Consider the following 13,266-nt stretch of genomic DNA (forward strand, 5'->3'; position numbering starts at 1 on the left):
TCACCATATCAACTTAAAAAGTGACAACATGTCAATCTTGTGTTGACAACTTCTTTTCTCTGCCACCAAGTAGTCACAAAAAATGTGTTACAGCAGTTCTAAAAACAAATAATGAGCGAGAATGAAAAGAGAAAGTATCTTTATCACCCTCCAGAGAGTAACATTCTGATAGGTTAATAACAGATTGAAAAGTGTCAGTCAATACAAAATGACATGGCAGAAAACCTCTTCTCTCAATTTGGTTTAAAGGTTGTAATGATGCTCAGTTATTTTTTCAGTCCAAACATATGTTGTCACCTTCATGTTACTGCACTACAATAAACAAGTGATCACCGCAACTTAGAAAATGGAGTGCTGCAGGGATGACCCGGAAGTTAGCATCGTCTTGGTTCCCTCGTCAGAAGCCTAGGGGATTTTTCAATTGGATTTTGAATTATTGCAGAAAGTAAGTTCTGTGACAAACACAGGTTTATGCAGAATAAATTAACATAATACACTTTTATGATTTTTGAAGTGCAAACGAAAACGATATACACAAACTACATCGCAGTCACATGACTTCAGTGTCACCACCACTAAGCTTCCTACTACACTATACAATACGTACATACATTACTAGACCATTGTTAGTCTACAAGTTGTAAAGCTAGAGTTAGAGTAGATTACAACTAAGGTCAGCTGTGAAGACGGACTAGTGAGTAGATGAGTCTCTGTGTTCTGTGTGATGATGTTTAACGTCCTCAACAGCCTCTGTGGTCTCATTTAGACATACCACACAGAAAGTGAGTATATCTGACAAAATGTTTGAGACACATTCACCATGTTCTGGCAGAAAGCAAAGAAACACACCGTCATGTACTGTAATAACATCTTTGTAATCATGACTGTATGTCATAACAGCAGGTGATACAACATCTGCATCACCTCAGCCACAGCAGGAGCAGCGTGTTTCCTGATCAGATGGTCTGCTCCTGAAATTAGAGCGGCACAACGTTTAATCCCTCATGACAAGAGATTTGTTGCTTTTTTGCTTTTGCGTCTGCTCCTGTATCACCTGATGACTGAACAGCAGGCAGGCTCGAAGGGACTGAGTTACCGTGGAGACATAGAGAGCATAAAAGTCTATTGGCTCAGACATTTGACATGACTGCTGACTACCTGCAAGAACTCAGGCACATTTTAACAAGATGATGTCAGGGAGGGAAGATTTTTTTTCAAGCGTGGGCTGAGCACAGAAGAAGAAAGAGTGATAGAGGAGGAAGAGGAAGCAGACCAGAAAAAAAGATGAAAGGAAGATGGAGAGATGACGGGGAAGGAAGTAAAGAGAAGAAACAATAAACACATTGTGTTGTTTAATGTGGATCACTTTAACATCCTTATTGAAACAATGTAAATCAAGTTTGATCAGAATTGTCAGCTGTGATTGATGGAGTGAGGCATAATGTTGGCTATTTACTCACTTCATTTCCTGCGCAGTTAACTGCCCATCCTGCCTGACCCTCTTCTCTTTTACCCACTTTCTCTTTCCACAGGTCCGCCTGCGTTTTAAGGAGATCCAGCGCAGCAAGGAGAAGCTGACCTCCCATGTGACACGTGAGGAGTTCCAGGAGGCCTTCTGTGAGCTTTGTACCCGGCCGGATGTCTACTTCTTATTGGTGCAGCTGTCGAAGGACCGTGAGTGTCTGGACCCTCAGGACCTCCGCCTCTTCTTGGAGACAGAGCAGGGTCTCTCTCTGGCTACAACTGAGGGCTGCTGGGAGCTCCTGAGGCGCTTTGAGCCCTCAGCCCAGGGCAGAGAGAGAGGACTGCTGGGTCTTGATGGGTTCGCCCGCTACCTGCAGTCTCCAGAGTGTCAGCTGCTCGACCCAGAGCACCTGGGTGTTTGTCAGGATATGAACATGCCTCTATCCCACTACTACATCAGGTGAGTGGTGCATTTTAGTTTTATTAGAGCAACCTTTTAGAATTAAAGTTCTACATTCTGTATTACATAGTAATTAATGCCAGTCATTTGTATAACTGCAAAAAATATGTCCAGTCAATCTCACAGTAAATAAAAAAAGAAAGAAAAATCACAACCATTTGTCAAGTCAGTACCTTGAACAGGTGATTAGAAAGCCTAACTAGGCACGTCCAGCCTGTGAAGCTTCTGTTTTTCTACATGTTGTAGTGGTGTGAAGTCTATAGGGTTGTGTCTCTTATTAGCCTTTCCAAATCTAAAAAATGCACCAGCAGGATAGCTGTATAAGGAATGGATTAAACAGTGTGTCTGTCTGTTCTAATGTAAACAGATATTAGCATGTCTGGCTAACTAGCTTACTACCTACAATAGTTTTCACTACCTGATGTGAGTAGCTGCCTGATCCAAGTCGCACATGTGCAAGCGTGTTTTCCATCTTGGGCAGGTCTGGCAACAACATTTGGACAAACTACACACACACCTCCAGTAAAACCATACATTTGTTAACTTAGATTATGAATATATTTGACACTTATCACTTGATAAGTGTGGGTTGCCTGTCATAGCATAGCATTTTTTAGTACTACTACTACCTACATTGCTTACCTAACTTTCCAAGATGGTGAATGCGCTCACGCATAAACTACACTACTCACATGGGGGAGCTACTCACATCGTGTTAGTGACAGTAGTAACAGAGCGTTAGCTTGACTTTACAAAGCAAATTACTCTTATTAATAATAATATAGCTACCTCTGTCACTGTGTGGGATTATAGGTTCAATCTGAAAAGTCCCTGACTAGAGCATACTGTGTGAAACTAGTCCTGGATTCTATTACATCAGAGTTCAGTGTCAAGTTTAAACTGTGTATCTTCCCCATACCAAAAACGACAGCAGCACTAACATTACTCTGTTCTATTTTAAGCTGACACTCCAGCAGCCACAGCCACACCTGTTTCCTGAGATCCAGTCATTTCGATATATACAGTAGACATCATTGTCTATATATAAGGATATTTAAGGTTATGTAGGTAACATGTACATTTTTATTTATTACACTAGCACTATGCTGTACTCCGAAAACAATGCTGCTCCTCAGTTCATTGTCTTCCACATCAATCACCTGTTGAGGATGTCGACCTTTTGCCTGGGACATGTAGCTTTACCTTCCGTCTTTTAGCATTATACCACGTATGCAGTGATCTTGTGCATAAGCAGGGTAACTGATTACATTTAATTGGGATTAAATCAACCCAGATTACCTCTGAAAAAATGTGAAATTAGATTATACTTACATTGACAATTTTTTCTAAAGCATTTTTGATTATGTCTTTAAAATATGGCAATTTTTTTATGATAACAAATGATGTATTAACTCATGAATAGTGCGTCACTGTATTCGTAAGGGTCACTTGATTTGACCATCTGTAAATGCTGAATATGCAAAATATATTTTATTTGCATTGAAAATATTTTGAGAAAAAAATAATAATTATGGAACTTTCTTTAGCTGCATCAATTAAGAAAAAGTGCAGTATATCATATGTTTGATTTTGAACTAATCCAAAACTATTCAGATTAGATCACACTTTTTTGTAATCCATTGGATAACGTTACTTATTAGAGAAACTGCCATGTGTTGAGTGATGGACTACATTTCAAAGTAATGACCCAACTCGTAAGTAAAACCTTTCTTTGAAGCATTAAAAAGTCAGTCAGAGACGGAGCTTTTAACCAGCTCATCAACGTTTCATTAGCTTGCTACATATAGCTGATATAATTTGCTAGTAGCAGTTATAATCTAGCCTGAATAATTCATGTGTTCACATTCATGTGTATCACTACTTCAAAAATAATTTTGAATTTGAGTGTTAAATCTATTAACGCTGAACTGCCGGTGGCGTGCAAGAGTTAAAGGCTGGACTGCTATAGCAACAGTACGGCTAAGCATGAGGTCAATACGACAGTTCACCACTAAGAAAAAATGTACATCCTGTAATATCCGATGGTTCACTGACATTCACGCAACATCCATATAAGTAGAGTTTTTCTCCAGAACATTTCTATATAAAGCTTACAATCTCTGACTGAACCCTTCCTTTTGTAACAGTGGCTGTCCACCCATCTGCCAGATGGTTCGGCTCACTCACTGCACTCTGCATACCAAAACAAACATTTGAGAAAATTGTTCATATTAAATTAGATAAAATGTGCCACTATTACGTTCTATATCGGGTCTTTTTAAAAAAAATTTATTTCATTTTTGAAACAGTAAACTACCTTACTGTGTAGCAACATGTGTCAAGCAACATAGGAGTAGGTAGACAGCGTGAAGGCTTTCATATCGGCCTAAAATGTTTTCTCTATAAATGTTGTTGACATTAGGTGTTAGTCATTGTGTCACCAGTATTTTCCTCTAGATATTTCCAGCTTTCACTGAATGTTATTAATACGACACATAATTTAGGAATATTATCATTATTTTGACTAGTGTATGAATAATATTGTTGATTTTTTTTTGCCACAGCACCTCATACCGCTCCTACCTGCTGGATGACCAGGTCCATGGCAGAGCGGACCTGGGAGGGCTGATCAAGGCCCTGCAGTCCGGCTGTCGATGTGTGGAGCTGGGAGTTACTGATGGCCCAGAGGGGGAGCCTCTCCTTGGGGTCGACTATGGGCCAGACATCCCTCGCCATCACCATCACCACCACCATCACCACCACCACCATGCGCCTGTCACTATCCGCTCTGCTCTGGAGGTGGTCAATAAGTATGCCTTCCTGGCCTCTCAGTACCCGCTCTTGTTGTACTTGTGCCAGCGTTGCTCTCCTGGTCAGCAGCGCACCATGGCACAGCACCTAAAGAAAGTGTTTGGCTCCCGTCTTTACACTCCAGAGGCCCTACCTGTCAGCCTGGGCGGGCGAGCCACGACCCTACCCTCGCCTGAACAGCTGAAAGGACGCGTCCTTATAGTGGCGAAGAAGCTCCCTCCAGAGCAGGATGGGTCTGACGGGGAGATATCTGAGGAGGATGAGGAGATAGGAGGAGGGGGGCCTTTGGCAGGACGGCGAATGACCATCCCTGGTGAGGAAGAATTGGGTGTGGTCTTGGTGGTGCCTCCACCCTCTCAACCCAGGAAGCTTCGCCTCCACAAAGAGCTGTCAGACCTGGTGGCTATTGCTCGGACAGGCAGCCGCAGCTTCTATAGCCAAAGAGCCAGTCACAAACAGGCTCAGCAGCAGTCACCACCCAGCAGTCCCTCCTCCCCCAGCACGCCGATGCCTCCTGAGCCGCCTTATTGGACACTGTGCTCCCTGGGTGAGGGAGAGGCTGGTCGACTGACCACTGAGAGCCCCGAAGACCTTGTAATGTTCACCAAGCGCACCCTAACCAGGGTACGACCCAGTTCAGTGCGTCTGGACTCCAGTAACCCCAACCCACAAGGATACTGGAAAGGAGGGGTCCAGCTCGTGGCCTTGAACCAGCAGACCCCTGGCGCCATGCTAGACCTTCACAGAGGTCGCTTCTCACAGAACGGAAGATGTGGTTATGTTCTCCGGCCCGCTGTAATGAGGGATGAGGTGTCGTATTTCAGTGCTCATACACAGGGCTGTGTGCCAGGAGTGCCCCCTCAAACTCTGCGGATTAAGGTGTTGATGTCATTTCTGTTGTATTTTGTAATATTCTGTCTTTGATTCGAGCTGAAACATTTGATTTTGAGTGTTGGCTTCCCTGCAAGATATTCTTTTAAAAAATGCGACAATTGTTTTTTCTCTCAAACATCGACCAAGTAATGAATTCTGCTTTATGTTCTACTGTGCAGGTCATCAGTGCCCACAATCTGCCCAAGCCTCTGGGGTCAGGGGCTAAGGGGGAGGTCATTGACCCATATGTGGTTCTGGAGCTGCATGGCGTACCAGCAGACTGTGCTGAACAGCGGACACGTACTGCTGCTCAGAACCAGGATGACCCACTGTTTGATGAGACCTTTGAGTTTCAAGTAAGGCTTTCTCTAACTGTATACACTGGTGCTGGTCTGTTTGTGTGTGGCTCTCTGTGCATTTGTTCATTTTGATGATTAATGCAATACACTGACATCATGAAACAGGGCCGATGCTCAGCTTGCGGTACAAAGGTAGGGGGTTATTGTTGTCTGAGTTTTTACAGCTTTGGTGACCAGACGGAGGTTGTAAGTATCGTAAGACCCTGCGGTACAGTCTTGAGTAGGGCATGACGTAGCCTTAATGCATTGTGATAAGGAGGAATTCATTACTGGTAGGTGGATTTGGGTCAAGCTTCAGTAATGGCAAGTCACATTAATTCCTCTTATCCTCTTTAAAAGTACCAAATATTTTCCTAATGGCTCAGGCTGCAGGCCACTGTTCAAGCATGGTCTCAGGGCACAAACATACAGTTATTATAGACTTTGTAACCTAAAATATATACATATAGCTTTGAAAATAAACCTAAAGGGGCTGTGTGTAACCATGTAGCAATTTACATGTATTCATCACTTTTTTATTTTCCGTATGATTGTAATGTAGAAAAATGAGACCTTCCCGTCTCTCTCAGTTGCCTAAACAAGCCTGTGGACGATTTGTTGAAGTTGTTTAATGCTGCTGGACTGGATTTCTTTGTGAAGAACTTGGGTTGGATTTCTCACAACAGTCCAAAGGATGTGACTTCATGCACTAACAGAGAACTACAGTAGTTAGCTAACGTTAGTTTAGAAATGGAAGCTTCCAGCACAACGCAGACGTTCCACAGAGCCCCTGTAAAAGGGCTATATGCCACCTTATAACCAAATTAGTGTTTTGTGTGAAATCCTACTCAACACAATGCTCATAAAATAGTATTTGCAGTTAGGTTAAGTGTTTAAAAGATTGCACTCACGCAGAATAATGCCCATACAGAAAATACTGAGAAAAGCAATAGCCTGTTTACATACTTACAACTGCATGACAGCTCATAGTAATCCTGTTTACAGGACTGGATATATTATTTCAATTTTCCAGAGAAAATTTAATTTGTTGTTTTGTCTTGAGAGCTCAGGATGCAGACTAGGCCCCCTTTCAGAGATGATTTCACTCAAGAAGAAAAGAAGACTGCAGTTGGTGCACTTACCTTGCAGTAACTTGATGCTCTCTCTGAAGCATATGTGGATGGCGTCCTTGTTAAAAATCATCCATTAGTCTAACCCAGTACAGGCTCTGCTCTTATTGCACTACATTTTATTTTTAATATGCATTTAAAAAGGAAGCCAGAGTGGAAAATGTCAACAACATAAAAGAGGCTTATGCGATTTTAGAGATGTCTGCTTGATGCTTTGCACCTGCATGAAAATAGAGCCTCAGAGTACTTAATTGAAGGGGGATCGAGACCATCAAGACTTAAATTAGGTGCTCCCACGAATACATTTTCGTCTGCACTGAATTTATTATATGAGACAGGATTTGATGACTGCTGTGTTGCTGATTTGTCTTTTTTACCTCTCACTGACAGAGTCCTGTATAGCTAAAGCATAATGACAAGCTGTCACAACTGATATGGCATGTTCTCTGTGGCTACAGTGTGTGTGTGTGTGTGTGTGTGTGTGTGTGTGTGTTTGTGAAAGAATTATGTGCTACCTGTCATTCAAAAGAAAATTTGACCATAATTACCATGGCTCCTTGGCAGGCGACAAACAGAAGGTGAAATCTGATAAAAATGCTTGAAATATGTACCCGCTGCTAATTTGCAATAAGTGAGACACAGATGTAATTATAGGGAGAGTGGAAGGAGACACGTGATTGTTGTTATGATCTTTGAAGAGTTAGTCAGACTAGTATGAGGTAAAACATTTTAGTGCAGTTCCAGAGATGCCAACCCAGTTCAATAATCCATGAATTAAATGTCATTTTAAATGTAAATGTTATAGTAAAACCCCACCTGAGTTTTTAATATAAACAGCTTTGATTGTGTTTACATGTGTATTAATTCCCCTGGTCCAGACTACAAAATGAAAAGTAATCTGGTTTCCTGCTTTAAGGTTCATATTTGCTTACAAGCTACTAACTAAGGTGTTTTAAGAGAAACACAAATAATTCATAAAGAATGTCCTAAAGTCACACTGACTAAAGGTAGCTCATTTGTTTTGACAGGGTCACTGACTTGTCATCAGCCCTACTCAGATATGTGAGTGAAAAATGAAAACAAAATTCCTTCTGGTGATCGACAGGATATCATGCTGCACATGACTGCTCCTACTGGCTTTTTATCTTCTTTAGCGTTCACAACAAGCTCATGAAGATGTAGTTAGTGTATCAGGATAGATAGAACATAGATACTTCCTAAGGAAACTTAAGAAGACTAAATTACAAAATTCTAAACTAAACTAACTAAATTCCAGAGTCAAGTTTATGGTAACTTTTGCAGAGGAGCAATAGAAAGCATCATGTCTGGAAAACATCACAAACTGGGAGGTCTGTGCACAGTGATAATGGTGAAGGAGATGTCTGCACAGAGCCCAAAAGATACTGACAGACAACACCCACCCAGCCACAGTCTGTTCACCTTGCTGCCATCTGTCTAAATATACAGAAGTATCCACTGCCATACCACCAGACTACAGAGCAGCTTCTTCCCTCAGACTGTGAGACTCCTCAGTTCATTCAAGGCCCTTCGCCATAAAAATGAATTAATTTTTAGGGCTTAATATTTATTCATTAATTTATATATTTTTTGTTTTTTGAGTGGCATAAATGATTTACAAATTGCATTTTGTTGTGCGACCTTGTGTTGTCTAATGATAAATGAACCTTGTACCCTACCTCACATTCTTACCTGTCAATCAACTGTTTCACAACATCATCTTGTGAAACAAGAGTTATCTGTAACTCCAGATGTCAGGATAAAGTACGAAAAGTGATAGGGATTCACTCTGAGATAGTGTCCTGCGCTTCATTAGCTGTGTTTCCGTCAATGTATTTTAATGTGCTGCATCAGAGAAGGTTAAGGGAAATATAAGAACATTTCCTCAATTTTACAGAAAAGTTTTATGCTTACTTGAGGTGACTTAATGCACCTAATGGAAGCCGGAAACACCTTTTAGGATTAACTTCTGATGTAGCAAACATTTAACTCACATACAGTAAGTGATCAGTTGTTTCTGCTCTGGAAATGAGGAAGAAACTGTGTCCATGGTCGCTGTCTTCCTGAATATTCCCGTAAAATTCCCATTCCCAGACTAATTTCCACATTCCCTGATAAATGGACAAGGTCACTGGATTTGTTTTTTCTTCTTCTTTGAGGCTTTAAATTTGCTTTACAATCAAATGAAAACAGCAACTTTTTGCCTTTTCAGAAGAGCATTTGGTTGGAAACCAATTCAATTAACTGTCACAGAGCTTTTCTGCTCAGCCATGGGCTTGTTGCTGAAAAATTGAGAATGGGATCGAGTCATCATTTAGCACACACACACACACACACACACACACACACACACACACACACACACACACACACACACACACACACACACACACACACACACGGGGGGTAGTTTCTTTATAATAGTGCAGTCCAAGCCTAAGGGGGTAGCCCATTCCTCATTCAGTCAGTGTGACATGTCCTCTGCTCCCTCATCCATCACCATCTTCTCCCTCATATTAGACTCACACATTTGTAAAACATTACAGCCAACATGGCCCTGCATGTCAGTGAATGTGTTTATGTGTTAATGTGTGTGTACAGTATATGGTTATAATGCATAGACAGGGTCTGGTGTTTTTCTGTGCCTGTCTGATTTTCTTGTTATTTCATGAAATAACATTTCTACCTCAGTGTAAGACCTTCAGTCCCCCTGGCTGTGTCCCAATTTAGGAGCTACTCCCTTTGAAGTTTGCAATTTTAAGATCAAATACGTCTTTACAGGTCGATCAGGCCGGTTCCATTCCAGAGGCTTCTTCTGAAACAGATACAGATTAGAAATGTATCCGTCTTTCGGAGTAAATTTCTGAGGATGTATCTGGTGTATTATCATGATTGGCCAATTGTTCAATGGTGCATTAAGACACAATGGTCAAAAGCATTTAGATCATTGACTTAAGTAAAGGTAGCATTACAATAAAAGTTAAATTAGAGAATATTTTGTGATTATATCACACCAGCCAGATGTTTTGACCAGTGACTACCCAGTAGACATAACTACATTATCACATGTGACCCCACCCATCTTTGAACAGGCCCTAGACGTATAGTATAACACTATAAAGTACTTAAAGTAAAAGTGCTCTTTATGCAGAAGGACCCCTTTCAAAATAATATATAATTATATGCATTGCATTGCAAGTATTGATGCATTCATTTGCACATCACTTTAATGCTGTAACGGATAAAGATGGGCCTAATTTGAATTGTTTTGTCAATTATATTTTGTGTTGATAATCTGAATCTTGACAGTAACTAGTGACTAAAGCTGTCAAATAAATGTATTTGAGTAAAAAGTACAATATATCCCCTTCCATTGGAGTAGAAGTATAAACTTATTCAACTTAAGTCAAGTAAAATACAAGGACCTCCTGTACTTAAGTAAAGTACGTGAGTAAATGTACTTAGTTACTCTTTACCACTGGGATTAACAGAAACTGCTATAGCTCTCTTACAATGTTTAGGTAGTTTTATAAATAAATGTTGATGAATCACTGGTATTGTTAGCATAATTGCTGACCCCTGACGTTAACCATCATCTCAGCAAAAACAGAAACTCCAGAAGCCAGTGGTGGAGGGAGCTGTATCATTTAATGTATGTAATGAGCCAGTGAGCCACTGATTGGGAAACGTCAATTAAGCACTTTTCGCCAATCATGTGTAACTTCCTTGCTCTGCCTAAACTAATGTAAGGCTGTACAGTTTAGTTCTCCTGAGGCCAGACGGTCTCATTTTGGAGGAAGGCCCTGTCTCAGCCCTCTGAAGGCTGTATATTTATGGGCCGTGTCCTTCAAAGACAGTGGCCCCTGAATTGGGACACAGCTATTTAGTTCAATGAATATAAGTCTTGAACTGAATGAATAACTGTTCTGTGGTTTTTGTGTTGGGGATCAACAAGTAAGTTTTTACCAAGGAGTGGAACAAAAGAGTTTATTCACTGCTGCAATCCCATTGTCGCCTACATAACATTTATAACAACAGACTTTTAAATGGAACAGATGTGACAGAAAACAAACATAGATTCAGACACATGCAAAATGTAATATCTCAATATTCGCGAGGGATTCAATGTGTCAACTGTGCTGCTTGATTATTTTCTTCTGAGACTTTATATGGGTTTATTGGTATGTGTGTATGCACATGTGCGCACGCACACACACACACACACACACACACACACACACACACACACACACACACACACACACACACACACACACACACACACACAGGCTTGGGGCAAGTTTATTCTCATTCTCTGTAGGGAAATGATTGATACCGCTTTCTGCTATAAACATGACACAGATATCATCTGTGCAAGTGTGTGTGTGTGTGTGTGTATACCAGGCTTTGTGAAGATGAAAAGACATTAGCTGATAATATTTTATTGTCAGATGTGTTTACTCTCAACTCCTATGAATGAATATTCAGAGGCACACTCCTAGCATAATTTGTCCTCCCACTTACTATGTGTGCATGCATTTTGTGTGTGTGTGTGTGTGTGTGTGTGTGTCTGTGTGTCTGTGTGTTTGTGTGTTTGTGTGAGGCGGTCCGTGATTACGTATTTGGGGTGTTTATAGCCTTATTAGCCGAAGGGAAGGTAAAGTCCTGAGAAGGTGTGATGTGAAATATAATGTTTCAACCAGCCTTTCTCTGCAGCAGCACCAGGATGCCCTTTCATTGTACTGTGAAATTAACATCACTGCTGTGCCTGAAAGGCTTCATGAATGATGCTTAATAACAGGAGATGTTTCTTGAACTTCTCAGCTGAACATTGTGACTAATTGTTCTTGTAAACATGTAATGAAGTGCATCTTTTCCTCATAAGAGCTGACTTGATGATTGTCAATCAAGAGCAGATGAAAAGTATACAGATGCATTTAAACACTGTTTGAATGGTGACAAAACATAAAAAGCTCAAAAGCCTAGATGATCAAATACATCTTGTTCATTCTGGTAACTGCTATTTACTGTAGCGCTGTGTGTTCTAACTTATAAAGGTTAAGTACACCCAAAAATGAAAATTCAGTCATTATCTACTCACCCCCATGCTTATGGAAGTCAGGTAAAATTTCGTTGTCTATTAAACATTTCTGAAGCGTCACAGCAAAACAGTGATGCAGTATTCTCCTAAACAGCTGAAGTAGATGGTGACTTGTTTCACAAAAAAAAGAAGAAAAACAACCGAAAAAAACCCACCATCCGCTGATCATGTGATATATGCAAAAGCCCCACGACTACTAAATCCTCCGTGTTGTAAACACTTGTGAGCTTGTTTGGTCACCACATATACCACATGTTTTTATATACATATAGTCGACATATATGTGTGTAATATACTAAAAAACATAGACACACACTGTACATTCACAGATTGAGTAAAATTTAAATGATACAAAATGCCAGTCTTCAGAGGCAGCTGGGGTGAGCCATGTCAGTCTGGTTGAGAACACTGTGAATGTTTGTTGGCCGTGGATTTATTTTTGTCCTGATTCACAGCACTGTGAATGGATTTCAGCTACAGTACATTGTTCATTTGTCTTTTCCAGGTAAACATGCCGGAGCTGGCCTTGTTACGCTTTGTGGTATTAGACGACGACTACATTGGAGACGATTTCATCGGCCAGTACAGCGTGGCCTTTGAGTGCCTTCAGCCCGGCTACCGCAATGTGCCCCTGCTGGGCATAGCAGGAGACCAGTTACCCCACACCAGCCTGTTTGTCCACGTGGCTGTCACCAACCGGCGAGGAGGTGGGAAGGCTCAGCGACGAGGTCTGTCGGTGAGGAGGGTGGGGAGACGAGGGCGTGAGTACGTCACTCTGAGGCACGCTGGCATCAAGGTGGTTGATGAGGCTTTTAAACTGGCTAGTGCCCCCCTCAAAGAGGCAACGGACCTCCGGGAGGATGCTCAGGTGAGAGGGGACATGGGTTGGGATTGTTAAGCCATTGGTAAAACACATCTTTTGACTGTCGGCCCCAGAAAAGGAGACTTAAAGTTAGTGTTGGTAAGATATTGTAGGGCCGTTTTTTTTTTTCATATTTACATAAATCAATCTAGAAATGAAATTCTCTGATAAATAAAAGAAAAAAAATCCAGTATCTGTAGTTGGCGCAG

At 41.1% G+C, this 13,266-nt stretch overlaps 1 protein-coding gene across 1 annotated transcript in view; it reads left to right on the top strand.

Annotated features, from left to right (window-relative positions):
- The window catches only part of plcl1 (phospholipase C like 1), a 104,582-nt gene that overhangs the window by 74,458 nt on the left and 16,858 nt on the right, over positions 1 to 13,266 (top strand). Inside the window, exons 5-8 of the mRNA XM_084362745.1 lie at positions 1,533 to 1,924; positions 4,489 to 5,614; positions 5,788 to 5,964; positions 12,701 to 13,063. Coding sequence (XP_084218871.1) covers positions 1,533 to 1,924; positions 4,489 to 5,614; positions 5,788 to 5,964; positions 12,701 to 13,063 — 2,058 coding nt within the window. The remainder of the gene's footprint in view (positions 1 to 1,532; positions 1,925 to 4,488; positions 5,615 to 5,787; positions 5,965 to 12,700; positions 13,064 to 13,266) is intronic.

This window comes from Pagrus pagrus (genome assembly GCF_965226575.1).
Source record: "Pagrus pagrus genome assembly, chromosome: 9".
Classification (NCBI taxonomy): Eukaryota; Metazoa; Chordata; class Actinopteri; order Spariformes; family Sparidae; genus Pagrus; species Pagrus pagrus.